We start from the raw sequence: 21,805 nt of genomic DNA, 5'->3' as shown, positions 1-21,805 counted from the left end.
TATAGTAAAAAATGACTCACAATTCAAGGACAGGCTAATCCTTGTGAGGTTGTGTGATAGCAGCTAGTGAAATGACAGAAATTTTCATTTTTAATATATTAGCAACATGTGTAATATATTAGCCACATGTGTAACAAAAGCATTATATGATATAGCAGCTGTATCCGCAGGCCAAAATATATGAGATGCTAAATAAGGAATATGACAATAGCAAAGCTGTGGCGCGCACTCACCAGGTATTTATTTGTAGTGCTAATGGCCATGGAAAGAACATGGGATGTATGACCTTTGTGGCTGCTTTCTGTACCCTTTCTTCCTCCATGAATTGTGATTACTTTCTTTTTCAACTCCACATTCCCTGAACAACGTAACCTGATTACAACTACTTGCTTGCTATTTCTCGGAGTTATTAAAAAAGGGTTCGACTACAACAAACCAAAACTGTGAAATTCATGGTACAATTGATTTATCAAAGAGAGAGTCGTCTCCTATTGAAAAGAGTAAGAGAAGACAAATCATAGATTATTGAATAAAAATATATTACAAGAGAATGATGTAAGAAACAGTGGAGAAAAGGAAAATGAGGCATAAAATCTTCAAGTGAATACGTAAAGTTAATTTAAAATTCACCTAGTTTATGTAAAGCATTGCGCTGTATATTGCTATCACCACCTCTATCTCAGCATTACAGAGACTATGCTTCCATTTGCATGTCTCTAAGGCAAAGTAGCAACAAAACAATTTATTGATCACTTTTTTTATCAAATCATGTTTATATCTTTAATGTAACCTTATCACTATGTGCAGTTATCTGCGGTATTTATTATGGAACTATTTTAAAATTTTGTACGGTGAAACAAACTAAAAGAATTACAGAGTATTCTTTTTTGGAACTTTGGATCAAACAAACAAAAAAGTACTAACATATGCAAAGCACGTTTTTGAATTAATTAAATTCATTTGGTTTAATTTTCTGGTTCTCGGTGAATTCATCCGATTCGTTTTGTTAACAGTTCGACAATATTAACTTCGATAAGAAGACCCAATGTTTATATTATGAACACTTAGTGAATGCATAAAGGATGTGATACATCTTTGATTATAATAATAATATTGATTATAATAATAAAATTGAAAAATTAGGCTTAATAATAATGCACTCAAAATTATATCGATAGTGAGATTTGCTTACCTGACAAATATTAGGATATTTTACATGAAGCTCAACAAAGTTATTAAATAAAAAAGGTGGTGGTAATTTTTCTTAGTTGATTGAATTGACAGGTGGCTACAAACCTCTTGCCTTGAGCTTATATGTAGATACAACTAGATAGTGCGCATGCTACTAGGAAAAAAACTACAATCAATTTTAAACAGCAAAATTATTCCGGAGCAGAAGAAAGTTATCTCTCCCATAAAAATTTTCTACAAAATGCCTAGACTGTTGCTGTAACGACTAGTATTATAAAGAAGAGCTTTATAAAATCGCAGAGCAGAGACAAGGAGAGACAACTCACATTTGATTATTGAGCAGTCTTTGGAGCCTGTGTATATGTACTTGTTGTCAGGAGAAATCACCAGACATGTGAGTGAGAGCTGGTGACCTCTTAGTATTACAATATCGTCACTTTCAGGAGAGAGGATCTATCAAATACAAGATAAATATAATATAAATAATAATAATATTATTACAAGCATACTTAACTTTTAACATACGCTTGAGCAAAACCTAATGCTTGGTTTTCAAAGTATTTGAAAACCATATATATAAAAAGGATATATTTGCACTGATAGAACCACTGCTAGTTCGCTAGTCATCCAACTAGGTTACAAGGTTACAGAGACGGTTATTAGTAGAAACTAGTATAATCAAATACTATCTGCACTGGGTAATGTGAGACAGTCTAAACCCTTCATCGCTGTAGTCGTAGTTTAAAAGAATCTCAAGAGATATAGAACACTGCCTATAAAGTATGAGGCAACATACTTAAATCTATAAAGTATGAGACCGAAGGTGAGACATGAAATCGAGGCTACCAGATAAAAACAATGGAGTGCAATGAAACTGTTAGCAAAATCTAAAACGATGTAGTCTCCTGTTACCCTAATCACTTCATTCATTGTTGTTCAGTTATGTAGCTGATGATTTCTAGCAAATACATCTATTGTTTATATAATAGAAACATTCTGTGTATATCTCATGAGGTACAGATATAAAACAATAAATTATGCATGAAAATGTAAAGACACATCAGTGCTACACAAGGCTGTAATGTTTACATTAATTAAGGTTTTCTCTCATATCTAGTCTTTTGGATTCCGGATAACAAAAGATGGATGCTAAAACATCTTAAACCTAATATCTCCACCTATCCCCACCACCCCTCTCCAGTAATCAAGTCAAAAACAGGATCTGTTTACATGAATTATTTCATTTTTGACCTGAAGAATGAAGAGGACACAACATCTGATAATCTTTAAAGAGGAACTCTCAGGGAAACACTAATGCTAACAAGCAAGCATTAGATATAATAAATATATATTTATGAACAGAAAGTATAAAGTAGACAGCTTGACAATACTTACATCATCAGCTATATGTGTAAAGTGTTTTCCTTTCAACTTGCTCTACAAAAGGCAAATGACAATGTATAATACAGCAATGTGATACACCAAGATACAGCAGAGGCTAGCTTCGACTACGTGAAAGAGAAGCTGAGGTGTCAAATGTCAATTCAATGAAATACCCTAGATAAGTTTAGTATGAAATACCCTAGATAAGTTTAGTATGAAATACCCTAGATAAGTTTAGTATGAAATACTCTAGATAAGTTCAGTATGAAATACCCTAGACAAGTTTAGTATGAAATACTCTAGATAAGTTCAGTATGAAATACCCTAGATAAGTTCAATATGAAATACCATAGATAAGTTCAGTATGAAATACCATAGATAAGTTCAGTATGAAATACCCTAGATAAGTTTAGTATGAAATACCCTAGATAAGTTCACTATGAAATACTCTAGATAAGTTCAGTATGAAATACCCTAGATAAGTTCAGTATGAAATACCTAGATAAGTTCAGTATGAAATACCCTAGATAAGTTCAGTATGAAATACTCTAGATAAGTTCAGTATGAAATACCCTAGATAAGTTTAGTATGAAATACCCTAGATAAGTTTAGTATGAAATACTCTAGATAAGTTCAGTATGAAATACCCTAGACAAGTTTAGTATGAAATACTCTAGATAAGTTCAGTATGAAATACCCTAGATAAGTTCAATATGAAATACCATAGATAAGTTCAGTATGAAATACCATAGATAAGTTCAGTATGAAATACCCTAGATAAGTTTAGTATGAAATACCCTAGATAAGTTCACTGTAAAATACTCTAGATAAGTTCAGTATGAAATACCCTAGATAAGTTCAGTATGAAATACCCTAGATAAGTTCACTGTAAAATACCCTAGATAAGTTCAGTATGAAATACCCTAGACAAGTTCAGTATGAAATACCTAGATAAGTTTAGTATGAAATACTCTAGATAAGTTCAGTATGAAATACCCTAGACAAGTTTAGTATGAAATACTCTAGATAAGTTCAGTATGAAATACCCTAGATAAGTTCAATATGAAATACCATAGATAAGTTCAGTATGAAATACCATAGATAAGTTCAGTATGAAATACCCTAGATAAGTTTAGTATGAAATACCCTAGATAAGTTCACTATGAAATACTCTAGATAAGTTCAGTATGAAATACCCTAGATAAGTTCAGTATGAAATACTCTAGATAAGTTTAGTATGAAATACCCTAGATAAGTTTAGTATGAAATACCCTAGATAAGTTCAGTATGAAATACCCTAGATAAGTTCAGTATGAAATACCATAGATAAGTTCAGTATGAAATACCATAGATAAGTTCAGTATGAAATACCATAGATAAGTTCAGTATGAAATACCCTAGATAAGTTCAGTATGAAATACCATAGATAAGTTCAGTATGAAATACCCTAGATAAGTTCAGTATGAAATACCCTAGATAAGTTCAGTATGAAATACCATAGATAAGTTTAGCATGAAATACCCTAGACAAGTTCAGTATGAAATACTCTAGATAAGTTCAGTATGAAATACCCTAGATAAGTTCAGTATGAAATACCATAGATAAGTTCAGTATGAAATACCATAGACAAGTTCAGTATGAAATACCCTAGATAAGTTCAGTATGAAATACCCTAGATAAGTTTAGTATGAAATACCCTAGATAAGTTCACTATGAAATACTCTAGATAAGTTTAGTATGAAATACCCTAGATAAGTTCAGTATGAAATACCCTAGATAAGTTCAGTATGAAATACCCTGGATAAGTTCAGTATGAAATACCCTAGATATGTTCAGTATGAAATACCCTAGATAAGTTCAGCATGAAATACCCTGGATAAGTTCAGTATGAAATACCCTAGATAAGTTCAGTATGAAATACCCTAGATAAGTTCAGTATGAAATACCCTAGATAAGTTCAGTATGAAATACCCTAGATAAGTTCAGTATGAAATACCCTAGATAAGTTCAGTATGAAATACCCTAGATAAGTTCAGTATGAAATACCCTAGATAAGTTTAGTATGAAATACCCTAGATAAGTTCACTATGAAATACCCTAGATAAGTTCAGTATGAAATACCATAGATAAGTTCAGTATGAAATACCCTAGATAAGTTCAGTATGAAATACCCTAGACAAGTTCACTATGAAATACTCTAGATAAGTTCAGTATGAAATACCCTAGATAAGTTTAGTATGAAATACCCTAGATAAGTTCAGTATGAAATACCCTGGATAAGTTCAGTATGAAATACCCTAGATAAGTTCAATATGAAATACCCTAGATAAGTTCAATATGAAATACCCTAGATAAGTTCAGTATGAAATACCATAGATAAGTTTAGTATGAAATACCCTAGATAAGTTTAGTATGAAATACCCTAGATAAGTTCAGTATGAAATACCCTAGATAAGTTCAGTATGAAATACCATAGATAAGTTTAGTATGAAATACCCTAGATAAGTTTAGTATGAAATACCCTAGATAAGTTCAGTATGAAATACCCTAGATAAGTTTAGTATGAAATACCCTAGATAAGTTCAGTATGAAATACCCTAGATAAGTTCAATATGAAATACCCTAGATAAGTTCAGTATGAAATACCCTAGATAAGTTTAGTATGAAATACCCTAGATAAGTTCACTATGAAATACTCTAGATAAGTTCAGTATGAAATACCATAGATAAGTTCAGTATGAAATACCCTAGATAAGTTCAGTATGAAATACTCTAGATAAGTTTAGTATGAAATACCCTAGATAAGTTTAGTATGAAATACCCTAGATAAGTTCAGTATGAAATACCCTAGATAAGTTCAGTATGAAATACCATAGATAAGTTCAGTATGAAATACCATAGATAAGTTCAGTATGAAATACCCTAGATAAGTTTAGTATGAAATACCCTAGATAAGTTCAGTATGAAATACCCTAGATAAGTTCAGTATGAAATACCCTAGATAAGTTCAGTATGAAATACCCTAGATAAGTTCAGTATGAAATACCCTGGATAAGTTCAGTATGAAATACCCTAGATAAGTTCAATATGAAATACCCTAGATAAGTTCAATATGAAATACCCTAGATAAGTTCAGTATGAAATACCATAGATAAGTTTAGTATGAAATACCCTAGATAAGTTTAGTATGAAATACCCTAGATAAGTTCAGTATGAAATACCCTAGATAAGTTCAGTATGAAATACCATAGATAAGTTTAGTATGAAATACCCTAGATAAGTTTAGTATGAAATACCCTAGATAAGTTCAGTATGAAATACCATAGATAAGTTCAGTATGAAATACCATAGATAAGTTTAGTATGAAATACCCTAGATAAGTTTAGTATGAAATACCCTAGATAAGTTTAGTATGAAATACCCTAGATAAGTTCACTATGAAATACTCTAGATAAGTTCAGTATGAAATACCCTAGATAAGTTCAGTATGAAATACCATAGATAAGTTTAGTATGAAATACCCTAGATAAGTTCAGTATGAAATACCCTAGATAAGTTCAGTATGAAATACCCTAGATAAGTTCAGTATGAAATACCCTAGATAAGTTTAGTATGAAATACCCTAGATAAGTTTACTATGAAATACCATAGATAAGTTCAGTATGAAATACCCTAGATAAGTTCAGTATGAAATACCATAGATAAGTTCAGTATGAAATACCCTAGATAAGTTTAGTATGAAATACCCTAGATAAGTTTACTATGAAATACCATAGATAAGTTCAGTATGAAATACCCTAGATAAGTTCAGTATGAAATACCATAGATAAGTTTAGTATGAAATACCCTAGATAAGTTCAGTATGAAATACCCTAGATAAGTTCAGTATGAAATACCATAGATAAGTTCAGTATGAAATACCCTAGATAAGTTCAGTATGAAATACCCTAGATAAGTTCAGTATGAAATACACTGGATAAGTTCAGTATGAAATACCCTAGATAAGTTCAGTATGAAATACCATAGATAAGTTCAGCATGAAATACCCTAGATAAGTTTAGTATGAAATACCCTAGATAAGTTCAGTATGAAATACCCTAGATAAGTTTAGTATGAAATACCCTAGATAAGTTCACTGTAAAATACCCTAGATAAGTTTAGTATGAAATACCCTAGATAAGTTCAGTATGAAATACCCTAGATAAGTTTAGTATGGAATACCCTAGATAAGTTCAGTATGAAATACCATAGATAAGTTTAGTATGAAATACCCGAGATAAGTTCACTATAAAATACCCTAGATAAGTTCAGCATGAAATACCCTGGATAAGTTCAGTATGAAATACCCTGGATAAGTTTAGTATGAAATACCCTAGATAAGTTCAATATGAAATACCCTAGATAAGTTCAGTATGAAATACCCTAGATAAGTTCAGTATGAAATACCCTAGATAAGTTCAGTATGAAATACCCTAGATAAGTTCAGCATGAAATACCCTAGATAAGTTCAGTATGAAATACCCTAGATAAGTTCAGCATGAAATACCCTAGATAAGTTCAGTATGAAATACCCTAGATAAGTTTAGCATGAAATACCCTAGATAAGTTTCGTGTGAAATACCCTAGATAAGTTCAGAATGAAATACTCTAGATAAGTTCAGCAAGTCAAAACAAAAGATTGCATTAATAGACACAATTCTCTTTACTTTAGCAATTACAAGAATTAGAATTAGCTCGCTTCAAGACATTCGCACAAGCAATAGTTCAATTAGTTGTTCGATTGGTGGCTTTTTGTGACTTTCATTAGCAACATTAACATGAAGCAAAGTGATATATCATTACTACTGGTAGTACAACTAATACTTCCACTATACTAAGAAGTTTGGAAGTGCTTTTTCAAATTAAGATGAGATACCAAATCATCTAAAGTGTGTTTGGAATATTCGTCATAAATATCACCGCATAAAATTTTGTTCTAAAATACTTTTCTAGGTGTAATGTTGAAAGATTTCTTTAGCTTGTACTACAAAAAAATGTTCAGGTAGATTTTTTCATCTATGACAACTAAGAATAACAGAACGATTACCACAATAGTTCGTTGTAAATTATCAATCAAAAAATATTACCTACTTTTTTATTTGGTAAAACGTATATCCAAAATCTTAGTTATCTTATAGAAAAAATTCCTGAAAAATATCTTTAATCCATCACTTGCATCAATAATTTTTCAAATATTATGTCAGGAGATGTTACATTTTTCCGTCAGAATGAACTATATAGGCGAGCCATTATAACAAATTGAGACACGTTGGGCACGCTATGCTCTCAAATTTTCTGTACTTACAGCATCGTGTTTTAGTCTTTGTGCCATCAAACCATCAGCATCATCTTCTGAATCTGCTGCCTCATCAACTACAATACAATGACTGAACATAAAAGTGGAAAGTTTTGTCACTGGTTTGTGCTTGTCTTACATCAAAGGAATACGCAGCGAAGCACTTTTAAAAGAAAATAGTCCAGCCCAGATATGCAAGGCTTTAAATAGAAAATACTTCAGGTAAATACTACAAACAATTTATCATCTTTGACTCTCAAGAATCGTAACATAGGATCTATGAATTCAGTCCATCATGATATCGTACTCAGTTTGACACATGACCTAAAAAATATGCTGTGGTGCTCAGCTGAGAAGCAGTAGATACTGCTACAACCGTTGGTACAGTAATCAACAAGCAAATATATAGCCAACTGGTTGGGATAAGGCGAAAAGGTGACCTACTTTCTTCTTCCACCTGATTCAAATATTCCTTGGCTAGTCGTAATCTCTTTTCCTGTGGTGTTTCTCGCTCAAGTTCTGAATCTGAGTCTGAACTCTTTCCAACAAACTCATCATCACTAGACATGGAAAGCAAATATAAGTTTATTTATGGAAATGACTGGCAGCTTTATAAATATAATAAAAGCAAATGTCAGCAGATCATAGAATAAGTAAAATATTTACACAGCATTGTATTTGTCATTGACATGCCATGTGCAGCATTTCCTGTATCTAGTATTGCATGTAGTCACGTGTTGTAACACTTGAGGTCATCCTTTACACAAACATCAGATATAAAAGTATTCAAGCTAGTAACAGATGTGGAAGGTTTGTAAGAGCCCCACAGCCTAACTAGTTATAAAAAATAAAACATCAAATCAATCAGCATCTGAAAGGGCATCGCTATAGCTCAGAAAATATAGAGACACTAGCTAAATGTTCGGTGTTGCACGGGTAATAAAAAAGTTTATAAACAGTGGTAGGTAATGTAGTAGTCATTGAATAAGTTTCTTCACCAAATGAATTTGAGTAACTTAAGCTAGTTTAAATCTTTACTATAATAAGAGCGGTGCTTATAATCGTTACATGGCGTCTTGATCTCATGCAGTCATGATCTTCAATCGTGCTAGTAGTAACCAATAGTACTTGCGCAAGCACTTCAAGCTTGAGTATTTTAATCGGCGTAATTAATAAGTATGTGCACAATTATTCCATAGTATGACAAGTAGGCTGGGTGATATAGTGGATAGCAGCATGTCTGCAGAAACGAGGATCCGAGTTCAATTTAGGTTTGAAGAGGGTTTTTCCAATCCTAAAACGTTATTGCTCTAACTGGACATACGAATGACAGACGGACACTCACATTTGTTCAGATGTAGATTAGAGAGGCTCATAACTTGCGCTTTTAACATACAGTTGACGTTAGTTACAACACTAAAAAATAAGAATTGTCTTCTGTTTTATTCATACAGGCACAAAGATAATTCTATATTGTATTCTGTCATAATTTATCCTATTTCGATTTTGTATTTCTATATAAAAGTCATCCGATATACAAGGCAAAGATCGAGCAAATAATCAACTAAACTTGTAAAGTAGTTCCTAACACACAACAGTCAAGTTTTTTAAGCATGACAATTCTGTGTACCGGTACATATGTAAACAGTTTTCTTTCAGATAGTTTGGTTTTCTTGCTTGAGAGTAACATTAAACAGTGCTTCATAATTTTTATCAAAAATAATTAGTAAAAATTAGTGCGAGTTTAGATTAGTGCTGGTTTGCATCAAAAGGCAGAGAGCAGTGACGCTTTTTTTAGTATTAAAACAAATAATACAAAAAGACACGAGCAAACATTTTTGAATGAACTCTTTAAAAAATTCCTGAAACTGTCTATTAGCATATGAGAAACAGAACGCGATGTGAGAAAATGAAAACGTATGGAAGTGGAGCGAGTCGCTATGATAATCAAAAAGAAAAGTAAAAGAAAGTACCAAGTATAAAAACAAAAATATATATAAATCATATATGCTAACATCTAGAGCTAACGAAACCTTCGGTAGACTAGCTCCTTATCTCTATCACGAGCTCTACCCGCACATCATCTTGTATCATTTAGGCTGTATACCAAGTTGCCCGTTTTTAATTTTAATGTAAATGTGAAATGATAATAAAACCTCTCTTCCCCAATTTTTACGTCATTTACTTATTTTCCTACATATATTTAGTGTTAAATATTTTTATGCAATTATATACAGAAGCCTTTTAATGGATTACTTCAATTGTGTAGTTTCTTACATTTCGTTTCTTATAGTTTAGCCTTTTATGTTTAGTTTTTTATCTAGTTTTATAGGATGCATTTGCTTCAATGCTACAAACCTTAGACCTGCGTCTTACATTGTGGCCTCATACCATGATGCAATCACCTACACTTTTCACAACTGATAATGCAATACTTTATATCTATATATAAATCTCAGTGTTTGTCTGTTTGTCATCCGTGTGTCCAGTAATAGCGATAAAGTTTTAGGAATGGAAAAACTGCCTCGCACTGGAACTGAACTCAGAAAACCCGATTCTGCAGACAGACATGCTATCTACTACGCCACTCGGCCTATTTGCCATACTATAGAATAATTGTGTATATATTTATTACACCTGCTAATCTTGAGCGGCGTCTGGTTAACATACCCACACTTCAGTTAACATGCGTGAACTAATTTACTAAAAGAAAAACTTTACTAAGAAAAATACATGCCCAAACTTTCCCAAAATGTTATAACTACATGTATATGTATATATAGCATAAACGTAATTAAACTTATAGCACACACAGAAATAATAAACACCTTCATTTAAAAGTTACAATGGTGAATGTTGTATATGTTGACTAAAAATAAATTTTCTGTGCGAAGACTTTTTATTACCCGTGCAACGCCTGGCATTCAACTAGTGAAAATATAGAATCAAACAGAGCAGTTTAGATAAAGGCCAGAGTCTAGCCACAACGACAGATGAAAGAGAAAACTGTCATGCAGCATTCATCTAGTAAGCGTATGAAGTGAAAATTGTAAATGCAAAATAGCTTATTAACGTTATTAACTATTATAGTTAACTAATAGTTAACCTAGTAACTCTAGCATCGTTGCAATGGAATCATATTTTTACTTCTTCCTTTTACATCATTATCAATCTCAGGACCCATCTAACGAATTCAAGTTATATACATGTATATGTAGTCATATAGTTTTATACGTATAATGAATAAAAGTTCATAGTAAATGCACAATAAACTCTTACTTTGGAGTATTATTCACTAATTTTCATTTCACTCGCACTATTCCAAAAAACTGGGCTCCAACATGATCTTGACATACAAAGCAAAGATCATCGAAATTGATCAACTTGGCTCGCCTACATTTGACTATATTTTGAAAAATCTCTTAATTCAACCATTTCCTTAATAACTCGCATAAAGTTACTCAAAATTCTGCTATCCATCATATTATGAAGAGTTTTACGAATCACATGAATTAAAACTGAAAAAGATAGCGCAGGTTCAAGTTGTTCCTCACACTGCAGATGGTCCAATCTGAGCTATTTTCTACTACAGATTAAAACGATGTTCTCATTTGTGTAAGGAATTTAAAGAAGAATTTTGAAGAATTTGAAGGTGAGCAATTTAGAATCTTTGAGATGAAAACAAAAAAACGCATATAAAAAGGTGAGTCTGTTTTGTAAAGGATGAATATCTACGAGCCATTATGAAGCTCTGGACCATTCAATCTGTATGGGTCAACAAATGTTCATCAATTTGAACCATATATTATTTTAAATTTTTAACTCTAAAATCTGTTGTAATACTACAGTTTGGAAAGCAGCAAACTTATACATCTGTCTCACCTTGGCAACTCTTCATCAGAGCCTTCTGAAAGCTCTTCATTATCTTTCTTAGATAGATTCTTTTTGTTACGAGATGAAGGAACCGCTTTAGATCTGCCTCGTACCTACATAAAGACATGGCAAGGCATAATCATTGCGATGAACTCATTAGGCATAATATTCATGTAAAAATCTTTGCATTTTGGCCATGCCTAACCTATTCTCTTAAAATAAGTAGCATAAAATTTTCATGAAACATTTATGGTTTTTATGATGTTTAATGGTCCATCATAACTTACAACTATTAAGTTCGTTTAAGATGTTCAAGGTATTATTGTTATAAACAATTTATGATACTATAACTTATGCAAAAAACAGAAGGAGCTATATAAAGAACATAAGTTGTTACTACTAGGGAGGCGAATAGTAGGCAAGGTATTCATAAAATGAAGCTTCTGCTCAAAAGGCCTTCTAAAAGATTACAAACGTATATTAAAATAACTGTATATGAAATATACAGTTATTATATATATAGTATATATAATAACTATTTATTATATATATAGTATATATATAATATGTATATAATATGTATATAGTATGCTATATATATATAAATATATAGCACTATTAATAAATAAAAATGGACAAAATAATCATTTCTTGATTTGTACGTAAACCAAATAGACACTTACTAGCTAAAACCTAAAAAATACATTGACTCACAGCGTCTATCAGATATAATCTATCTATAAGATATTGTACAGATTCACACATCTTCAAGTCACCTAGTTAATTATATTGTAAGTAGTAACTGTTAAGTTATTAGCAATATACCGACCTTAGATTTTTGATTAACTGTTCTCTTGCCACCTTTCTTTATAAAGAACGGCATTGTGAACTCTTATATGTCCAATCACAAACCATAAACTCTGCAAATATAATTCCTATTAGATTAGAAGTCCTAAGCTTTTTCTTTTCATTTGCACTCATGTAATAATGCATATTTTAGCCACAAATTTTCACATTATCATACTAAAACATCTTACTCGGACAATAAGAATAACATCACATGACTTTGCTATAGTTACAAGCATATAGTTTGCACATATATCACATGTATTTGCTATAAATATGCGCACAAGTTACTCTACTACACATGTAGACATTCCAACATACCACATCGGTAACTCAATACCTTTTTAGTAGAACAAAATGTACAAAGAGAAAAATCCCGAAAGAGGGTTAGCGCAGCCTTGGATAGTGCAGGTATTTTATGAAACAATGCTAACTAAAAACAATCTCATAGTATTCAGAAAGTTCATTAAACCTAGCTGTGAAGATCTGTCTTACGATCCAAATCACAAGTATGAAATGTTTTATATTACACAATGTATAAAAAAGTGAAGAAACTATTTCACAATTTGGTAATACAGCGTTAAAAAGCTTGTTATGTAATAGAAACTGTGTTGTATTGTTTATCTATGTTTAGGTTTACTAGCATTGAAGGATCTGCATGATCAAATATTTGCAAATATTACCATCCTGATGGTAACAAACAATGGTGGCAAACAATGATGGCAAACAATCCATCCATTTGCAAATATTTAAAGGAACAAATATTTGCGCAACAAATATGTCTGGCTTTTATAGCAAAACCATTTTGATATTCCATGTTAAAACAACAAAGAGTAATTGCAATAACAACTAAATCTGCTAAACAACACAAGCAAAATCAAAAGCAGACATTGAGCTTAAAATTTTTAAAAGATAACTACAATTGTCCCATTGGTGAGAAAATACCTTCTGAAGCAGCATATATGAAGCATATCTGAAGCAAATATATAAAGCATAAACAACCAGCTATAAAGGTGTCAATTCCATTTCAGATGAACATGCAAGTTTTTAGGTGAGAAACACAGTATAGTATCAGAAGGTGAAATCATCGTGACATGGGAAATTGAGCCACCTTAATCAACCTTATAGCTAGACTCTCGGCGGCCAAACAGGAATAGGGCGAAGTGCGGCATCCAATGATTTTTTTATAGAGAAAAAAACTGAAAGCTAAAAAAGCTGTTTTTAAAGGTTTTTGTTAATTTGAATGATAAACACAAAGAATGTGGCAGTCACCTGGCTTTTGATAAACTTTTTATTGCTACTATGTATGATGAAAGATTAGCATGTGATGAGTTTGAGCTGCTTAAGACTAGTATGTTAGCTTTGTCAACTGAGAGAGGAGGGAGAGATTACCTTACAGCTGTAGTAGAGAAGGCTGGATCAGGTATACAAATGATTTAAGGAATATTTTAGAGCGATGCACGTGGAGGTGAGTGCCGGGTTGCCGACTCCGAACCTTGATCCGGTGACTAGCGTTCGTAAATCGAAAAGGGTTACACGCAAATCATTGTGGATGTCCGATTATGCTATGTAGGGAGGCCACAGATGCGAATGTTCATATTCTTGGTTAACTATTATTTTATAACCAATACACCGAGGGTGTACACTGTTGTACGTATATGCGTGTGTCTGCCTCATGCCCGGTCGTATTGCAGGAACTTAGGTTACGTATGCCAGTCCGGTATTGAGAGATCGCACCGCAAGTACGTGGGCCTATAGGAGTCAACCATGTGGATGACTACGGAAGCTATATACATGTAAGCATGTGACGAATTGCAGACGAGGCTTTTTCCCTTGTGGAACTATTGGTGAGTGTACTTATTAAACATGGCGCAGTCAGCAGGATCGCCGTTGCGTGGTTGTTAAAAGTGATTTGTGCTATGATACTTGTGCTCAGTGTTTTACAGGTTCGATACCTCGTGGTAAGTGTTTCGTGTGTGGTTTCCGTGCTTTCAGTGTTTACAGTGTTGTGGTGCTCAGTGAAATTTAGTGTTTACGGTGTAGTGGTGTTCAGTGAAATTCAGTATTAACAGAGTTGTGGTGCTCAGTGAAATATAGTGTTTACGGTGCAGTGGTGCTCAGTGAAATATAGTGTTTACGGTGCAGTCGTGCTCAGTGAAACTTGGTGGTGCTTTTAACATTTGTGTAGTGTTCGTGTTGTGCTACGCGTCAATTATGGCGTTTAATTTTAATGAGTTTCCTTCGTTAAAATTGGATAGTGGTGACGTTAATGGTTCATGGAAAAGATGGTTTGATAGTTTTCAAATTGTCGGAGAAATGGTTAGTATGAGATTGGGCAAGGATGAAGACGGCAACCATAAATTTAGTGGTCGTACGAAACTTCTTGCGTTATTACACGCAATAGATAGTGATGGTAGAGATGCTTTAAGATCTGTTGGTTTTCGTATGTTGGGTGAAAATTCTACTTACGATGAGGCAATGGCTCATTTAGTTACTATTTATGGTACTGATGAAACGGTTTACGTTAAAACGATGAATTTTGTTACTGTTTCACAAACGGCTTGTGAAAAGGAAAGTGATTATTTACTACGAGTTGAAAAACTCAGTAGAAACGTTAATTTTGGAGGTAATGAGGATGTAAGGAAAGAATTTGCTCTTGCAATAGCTGTTAATGGCTTGCGAGAAGGTTCTTTACGTAGGCAATTAATGCAACAAACGGAGTTGAATTGCAAAATTCTAACGGATACTTTGACGGTCAGAAAACTTGCGCGAGAATCTGATGCCATATTAGAAGGTGCTAGATGTAAAACTAGCGAACTTAGTGTTTCGGAAATTTCGACAAGAGATCTTAGAAATAAATTTAAAGTAAGAGGAGCCAGTCGTTATTCAAGTTCTGATTCAAGTGCTTGCGAAAATGGTGAAAATAACAGAATTTCACAAAGGCAACGTAAAAGTTATTATGATGAAAGGTTCAAGAATAAATACTCTAGAAAATGAAGTAGAAATTCAGGTTACGAATCTCCTAAATATGATCGTAGGAGCAGGTATAGAGACTCTAGCAGGTCTTCAAGAAATTCTAGCGTTGATAGGTATGACCGCAATTGGCGCGTTAAGTCTAAGGATGGACACTCACCTAAGAGTGATGATGAATGTTACAACTGTGGTAGTAGAGATCATAGGCTACGTAGTTGCCCTGCAGCTAGATGTTTTGTATGCAATAGGAAAGGTCATACTAGTATTGACTGTAAGAAAGATGGTGTCGAGAATACTCGGAAAAGTGAATATAGACACCGCTACAACAGAAGTAGTAGCAGGGAATGTGATCGGAATAGGGGCTAAAGCCCTGATAAAAGAGATAGCCATAGTACACGTTCTTACTTCCCAAGAAGAAGTGTAAGGTTTTCATCTGCAGGTCCTAAATGACTAGATAATAAAATAGTAAGGACCTTGAAGGTAAATGGTAGTGAAGTCGATTTCACATTTGATACAGGTGCTGATGTTTCTACTTTGACTGTTCAAACATCAAGTAAACTCAGTTTGAATTTGAAAGAGCCAGATCAACACCTTAGTGGTGCTGATGGCTCAAGTCTAAAAGTTCTTGGATTCGGTAGAGTAAATATAGAGAGCTCATATCGTACTACTGATGCTCCTGTATATGTTGGAAGTTTCTAGATGCAACCTTTTAGGAATGACAGAACTTAAAAATCTTAATTTACTCGCTCTCATTAATGGTATGTGTACGGATAATTTCGATCCTATTCAGAAATTTCCTAAAGTGTTTGAAGGCTTGGGTACTATGCCTGGTATGTTTTTCATCACCTCGAGAGGTGAGGTGGAACCCGTCAGGTTGTATTCCCCAAAATCAATTGCAGCTGGGTTAAGATCTCAGGATAAGAGAGAGCTTGGTAAAATGCTCACTGATAAGGTTATAAAAAAAGTAGAAATACCTACTGATTGGTGTTCGGGTCTAACAATAGCTCCGAAATCTGGTGGTAAAATCAGAATGTGTGTGGATTTAACCAATTTAAATAAGCAGTCGTTACCCCGACTATGTTCAATAACGTTTATACTTGTATATTACGGTTTCAGATGCTTTACTGAGTTATATATACCGGTGCTGATGTCTGTTGCATCTGGTGGAGGAGGACCCAGAAACGGGGAGCGGCCTGGAGACCGGAACGGGGCGGATGGCCACAAAAGCCGACCAGCTAGGAGTACCGACCAAGTCGGCAAGGAGACTAAGAAGTCTAAGGAAAAGGCCAGACAGATCTATGGCAAGGAAGGTAGATTGTTTTGCTGGTTTTGTGGTTGTTCCAGGGATCACTATGCAATTGATTGCCCTAGCAACTATTGTAGGAAATGTGGTGGTAAGGGGCACTGGTCGAAGGAGTGCATGGTTTCAGTCTGCAGTTACTGTGGCGAGGTGGGATACCTGATGACTCAGTGGCCATCTGGAGGGCCTCCTTCACCCGGAAAGAAAGAAAACTGCATAAGGAAAGGAAAACCAGCATTAGCTCTGATGGGAGAGCCAACACCAGCTCTGACGAGGCCTTGGCAGCCCCTAAGCCCAATGTAGCCAACCGTGGCACCGGCTACGCAGCTGCGGCAGGTAATTCCAAGGTAAGGCAACCTATGGTCGATAAGGTTTAGTCATTCCTGGATAACTTAAGATCTGATTTTAAGTCCCAGGAAGAGGTTGATGCCAAGCGGGCTGACATCAACAGGAGGAAACGAAGGCCCTAGCTACCTACGACAGAGCTATAGCTAAGCTAAAGGAGGAGGAAGAGGACCTTCGTCGACAGGTTGCGGCAGATCGTCAGATGTACGATGCCTTGGCTAGCTTACAAAAGCTTACCCAGAAGGTATCAGGCTCTGCGATCAAAGGTAAGAGCACTAGAGGCAAACCTGCGAGTGCAAGTGGCAACACGGGCAAGCGTCAGGATGCGCCAACTAGTAGGGCTGCTGCAACCGAGGTTCTCGAAAGCAGTAAGACAGAGAGTGGCACTGATGGCAACGTCAGTGACGCCAATGAAACCAATGACTCGGACCCTAAAGCACATAAGGATTGGTTCGATGAGGTTGAGGCTATACAGGTAGAGGTTATTGAGACGGAGGTGGACACTGCGCAGGAGCAGGAGATACCTGTGACTGCCAGTGGTAGTGAACTGGACATAGTGCCAGTTCACAGAGACTCTCACGAAAGTGAGAGTATGGAGGCTTTGCTTCATGCACTGCCTAAGGGGCCAAGCTTCGGCGAGGCTAATTTGACAGGTTCTGGTAGTGACATTACAAGTGAGGATCAGGGAAATTCGATTATGGACACCGATGTTGATGGAGGAGGTTAACTCCTGAACCGTAAGTACCGGTTTCCAGGTGATGATGAATTTCAGTGAGGTCGCCAATGATGACCTGACGGACGCCGATAGTATCGGTGAAGATTCCTGAACCGGGAGAACCAGTTTATGTTTAAGGAAAAGTTCCAATACCTCCCAAAGGAACAGTCACGAATAAAAGGTATGTTCCTTTGATTTGCAAAATCTTCCCTAAACGTGTTCAGGTTTTTGTGCTTGTTGGTTGCGTTTGACGTGACGCCTGTTTAACCAACTTGAAAAGAAAGGGCATGTTGTATATGCGTGTGTCTGCCTCGTGCCCGGTCGTATTGCAGGAACTTAGGTTACGTATGCCAATCCGGTATTGAGAGGTCGCACCGCAAGTACGTGGGCCTATAGGAGTCAACCATGTGGATGACTACAGAAGCTATATAAGCATGTGACGAATTGTAGACGAGGCTTTTTCCCTTGTGGAACTATTGGTGAGTGTACTTATTTAACATACACTTACGCTTTTTTTTGTTATGTTTAAACGATAATACTTTTTGGTTTAGTTTGTTTATTAGTTGTAAAGGAGAGGAGATGTCATAGACATAAAGACAAGGTTTATATTTGGGTCTATCCATAATCACCATTGTTACAATTAAAGCAGAAATTTAATTATAAAATATTGGTATTGCATTTAAGATGATTTTAAATCAGATATTCTCTTAGAGCTCAACAAGCTCTTTCGAATGATGTATAATATGTCACACTAAAGTGAATTTTTACTGAGAAGTTTTGTAGTTGGTGTGTCACTCGCGTTACATCAGAGAAATATGCATTTTGAAGAGCTAGTTGCTTATCCTTAAAATTCTGATTTGGTGGGAAGCACAATTATAAAAACTTATTTGTCTTATTTTAAAGAAGCTTGCTGACATATGCACTAAAATTTATCCAGATATTAGATGGTAGTTGTGAACTACATGCTTGTAAACATGTCATAGCTGTTACATTCGATTGTCACCATTGTTAAGCCTCTTTTATTTTGTAAACTTACAAGTATTTAAATTCATTGTAATGAGATCAATAATGGTATTGAAGCTAATGATTACAATATATATAGACAAGCCTTAACTTGAAATGTTTTTTATTGGTTTCAAAGTATGAAAAACAATAATATGATAATATTATAGCAGTATAATAATATAATAGTTATAATACATGACAAACATGATTAAGCTTAAAGAACGTAAGATGAAGAAATGAATATTGATCATGTAATTATGAGAATGTACTAACAAAGTGTTTTAAATTCTGCATGCTCTAAATCTTTTGTAAAACATTACTGACCTCTTTTAGAAAGAGTAGGACTAGACAGTGACTTAGCTATTTGATCAAATTCCACCCATGCTATATTTTTTGTATTAACAACTGAAGTGTTTTTTGGCTTCACTCTTTAAAAAAACTGCACTTTAGCTTTGAGGGCATCTACACTGTTTACCACTCCTACATAATGCCTAGAAGTTTTTTTTCCAAGCAGCAATGTTAACACAAAATCATCTTCTTTCAATGTGCTTGCTAGTTGTTTGATGGGTTCGGAATCGCACTCACTTTCTGGATCACTAATTGCATAGTCATCAGGATCTATGTAAAAGTTAAAACTTTCCAATGGTATACTTTTACTTTTCTATTTCTTTGTTTTATTTTATCTTTTCTCATCTCTATTGCCATCTTCCGGCAATGATAGTCCAACTGTCATTGCCAGTTTATGGACGGTCTGACGATCTTTGCTTGGGCTGTTTGGAAGTGCTTGATCAATCTTTTTACAGCTTTATTTTCAGATTGTGGGTTGCCAAATTGAGAAGTGGTTGCTACAAAAAATGAATATAAACTTTAATAACATTTTTTTTACAAAATACTTGAAACATTAACTTAAAACATCCATAATGTACGCATATGCAGTAAAGCATTAAGTTTTTTGAAAAAAAAATGAATGTACATACCTGGTAATTTTACTTTCAAAAGTTTGTTCCCGATCTCTGTATTGCTCAACTCTAATTCTTGCTTTTTCTCAAGTTTCCTCCGAATGACATTCTGTAAGTTGAGCTCTTTTATTTTGTTCCACTCTTTTGATTCTGACTAGTTTGGGCAGTCAAATATTGAGTCTATTGTTTTGAATATTGACATATTTTTTACGATATTTACGCATCCGCTCTGCAGATGTTGTCTTACCCATGTTGAAAACAGAAATGACCAGCAGACTTTCCACCTAACAATATTCTTTTTCAAGCACTTGTTACAAGTTACTCCCATGAGCAGATTTGATTAAATTTGGAACAATTCTCAGTATCGGAGTCACAAGTCTTAGTAATACATTTGTAAGGTAGCAACCGTTTGCTAACTTGCTAGAAGAAGCTTGGTAAGTTCCCACAATGGCTTAAATTTACAATATAATGAGTAACTCATACATGAGGACATCAACAACACCACAAATTACTGTTAATTGTGAAATTCACTCAAATTAATCCTATAGTTAGATGAGTTGAGGGGTGTAACAATGGTGACAGTGTAACAGCGGTGACGCAAATTTTGGAAATATGTGCAACTTTGAGCAAAACTGAAATTAGTTAAAGGTACAGCGTATAAAGTTAGCGTTAAAAACAAATTACTACTAATTTTGAACTAGTAATACAAGTGTAGTAGAAACTTATTGATGTCTCCTGTCAACATTGTTACTCAAAACAAGCCTAATTATAAAAGAGCACCGCACCAATAAATCAGTGCATGCAATACCAATTTATGGATTAACGGGCAGCAAAGCCATTGTGAAATCCATTACAATTAGATATTTGTGTTCAGAGTAATATGTATACCATGTACAAGCATCTCTATCTTGTCATTATGGACATAAAGTATTTTGTGCGTATACACTAACTTTAGCCAACTATTAAAACATGATAGAGGAGCACTACCCCCACAATTATTTTCTATTTTAGGGTTTGGTATGTATACTTCATATGTGAAGCATTATTTTAATGAAATTACTGTTTTGAAATTTTGCCAAAAAATCCATTTATTTATGGATAGACCCATTTGTGGTCTTAAATTACGAAGTTTCATCATAACCTTGCCTGTATTATTGGCTTATCATGTCTAGGGACAATATTAATCACCTAATGCTAATTGGTCAATCTTGTATTTCATCATCCTTACTAATTTAGTGTCTTACTACTGTAATTGTTAGATCACTTGTTACTCAAATAAACTACGAGATACATGTAAAACTCCGACACTTACATTGTATGACAAAAGTTCTAGACAGTCTTTTGTTTAAAATATGATCTTTTGGTCTCAGCAAGAGATGGTGACACAAATTATTATAGCTTGAAAAACAGTGCTAAGCTATAACAATGAAAGTAGAATGACTGAGATAAGGGCAAGTTTGGTCCGCAACCAGCATGTCCTTAAGCAGATGTCACAAGACATGAGATATTTACCCAGACTGTAAGAGGGTGGTAGACTTAATATAGAAAGGAAGATGCTTTTTCGAAATAAACGTGCGTATATCTTTTTAGCCCAGCTTATATACAGTGATTCAATATATAGGTACGTACTAAAGACGCACCACGCAACCTACACCGCATGTCAAATCGACCTTCACCTTGCGGTGATCACTTTAATATAACAATTATAAAATTTATTCATGAAGTAGGTTACCAAGTCTAATTAATTGTATAAAGAAAACAACTCCACATTTTGTTAACGTTCTTAGTACAGATCTCTTAAAAACAAACATAAATTTTTATTGTACAGTTTCTGTTAAATTAAATTATTAGTAACAAGAAAAATAGTTAAATAAATCAGT

General features: G+C 34.1%; 1 protein-coding gene across 3 annotated transcripts in view; it reads right to left on the bottom strand.

The window, feature by feature from the left end:
* LOC137393806 (U3 small nucleolar RNA-interacting protein 2-like) overlaps nucleotides 1-21,606 on the bottom strand; it is a 31,182-nt gene extending 9,576 nt beyond the window's left edge. For 2 of the 3 annotated variants that reach the window (XM_068080506.1, XM_068080508.1), the window contains exons 1-8: nucleotides 21,438-21,585; nucleotides 12,612-12,702; nucleotides 11,792-11,895; nucleotides 8,354-8,469; nucleotides 7,919-7,986; nucleotides 2,587-2,628; nucleotides 1,518-1,644; nucleotides 234-358 (exon numbers count right to left, since the gene is read on the bottom strand). In XM_068080506.1, the coding sequence (XP_067936607.1) occupies nucleotides 234-358; nucleotides 1,518-1,644; nucleotides 2,587-2,628; nucleotides 7,919-7,986; nucleotides 8,354-8,469; nucleotides 11,792-11,895; nucleotides 12,612-12,665 (636 nt within the window). In that variant the 5' untranslated portion in view covers nucleotides 12,666-12,702; nucleotides 21,438-21,585. Of the gene's footprint in view, nucleotides 1-233; nucleotides 359-1,517; nucleotides 1,645-2,586; nucleotides 2,629-7,918; nucleotides 7,987-8,353; nucleotides 8,470-11,791; nucleotides 11,896-12,611; nucleotides 12,703-21,437 lie in introns of all 3 variants that reach the window. The other variant, XM_068080507.1, reaches the window with a different exon arrangement.
* Between the last annotated feature and the right edge of the window lie 199 nt (nucleotides 21,607-21,805).

This window comes from Watersipora subatra, chromosome 4 (assembly GCF_963576615.1).
Source record: "Watersipora subatra chromosome 4, tzWatSuba1.1, whole genome shotgun sequence".
NCBI lineage: Eukaryota > Metazoa > Bryozoa > Gymnolaemata > Cheilostomatida > Watersiporidae > Watersipora > Watersipora subatra.
This window is presented reverse-complemented; position numbering and strand designations above follow the sequence as displayed.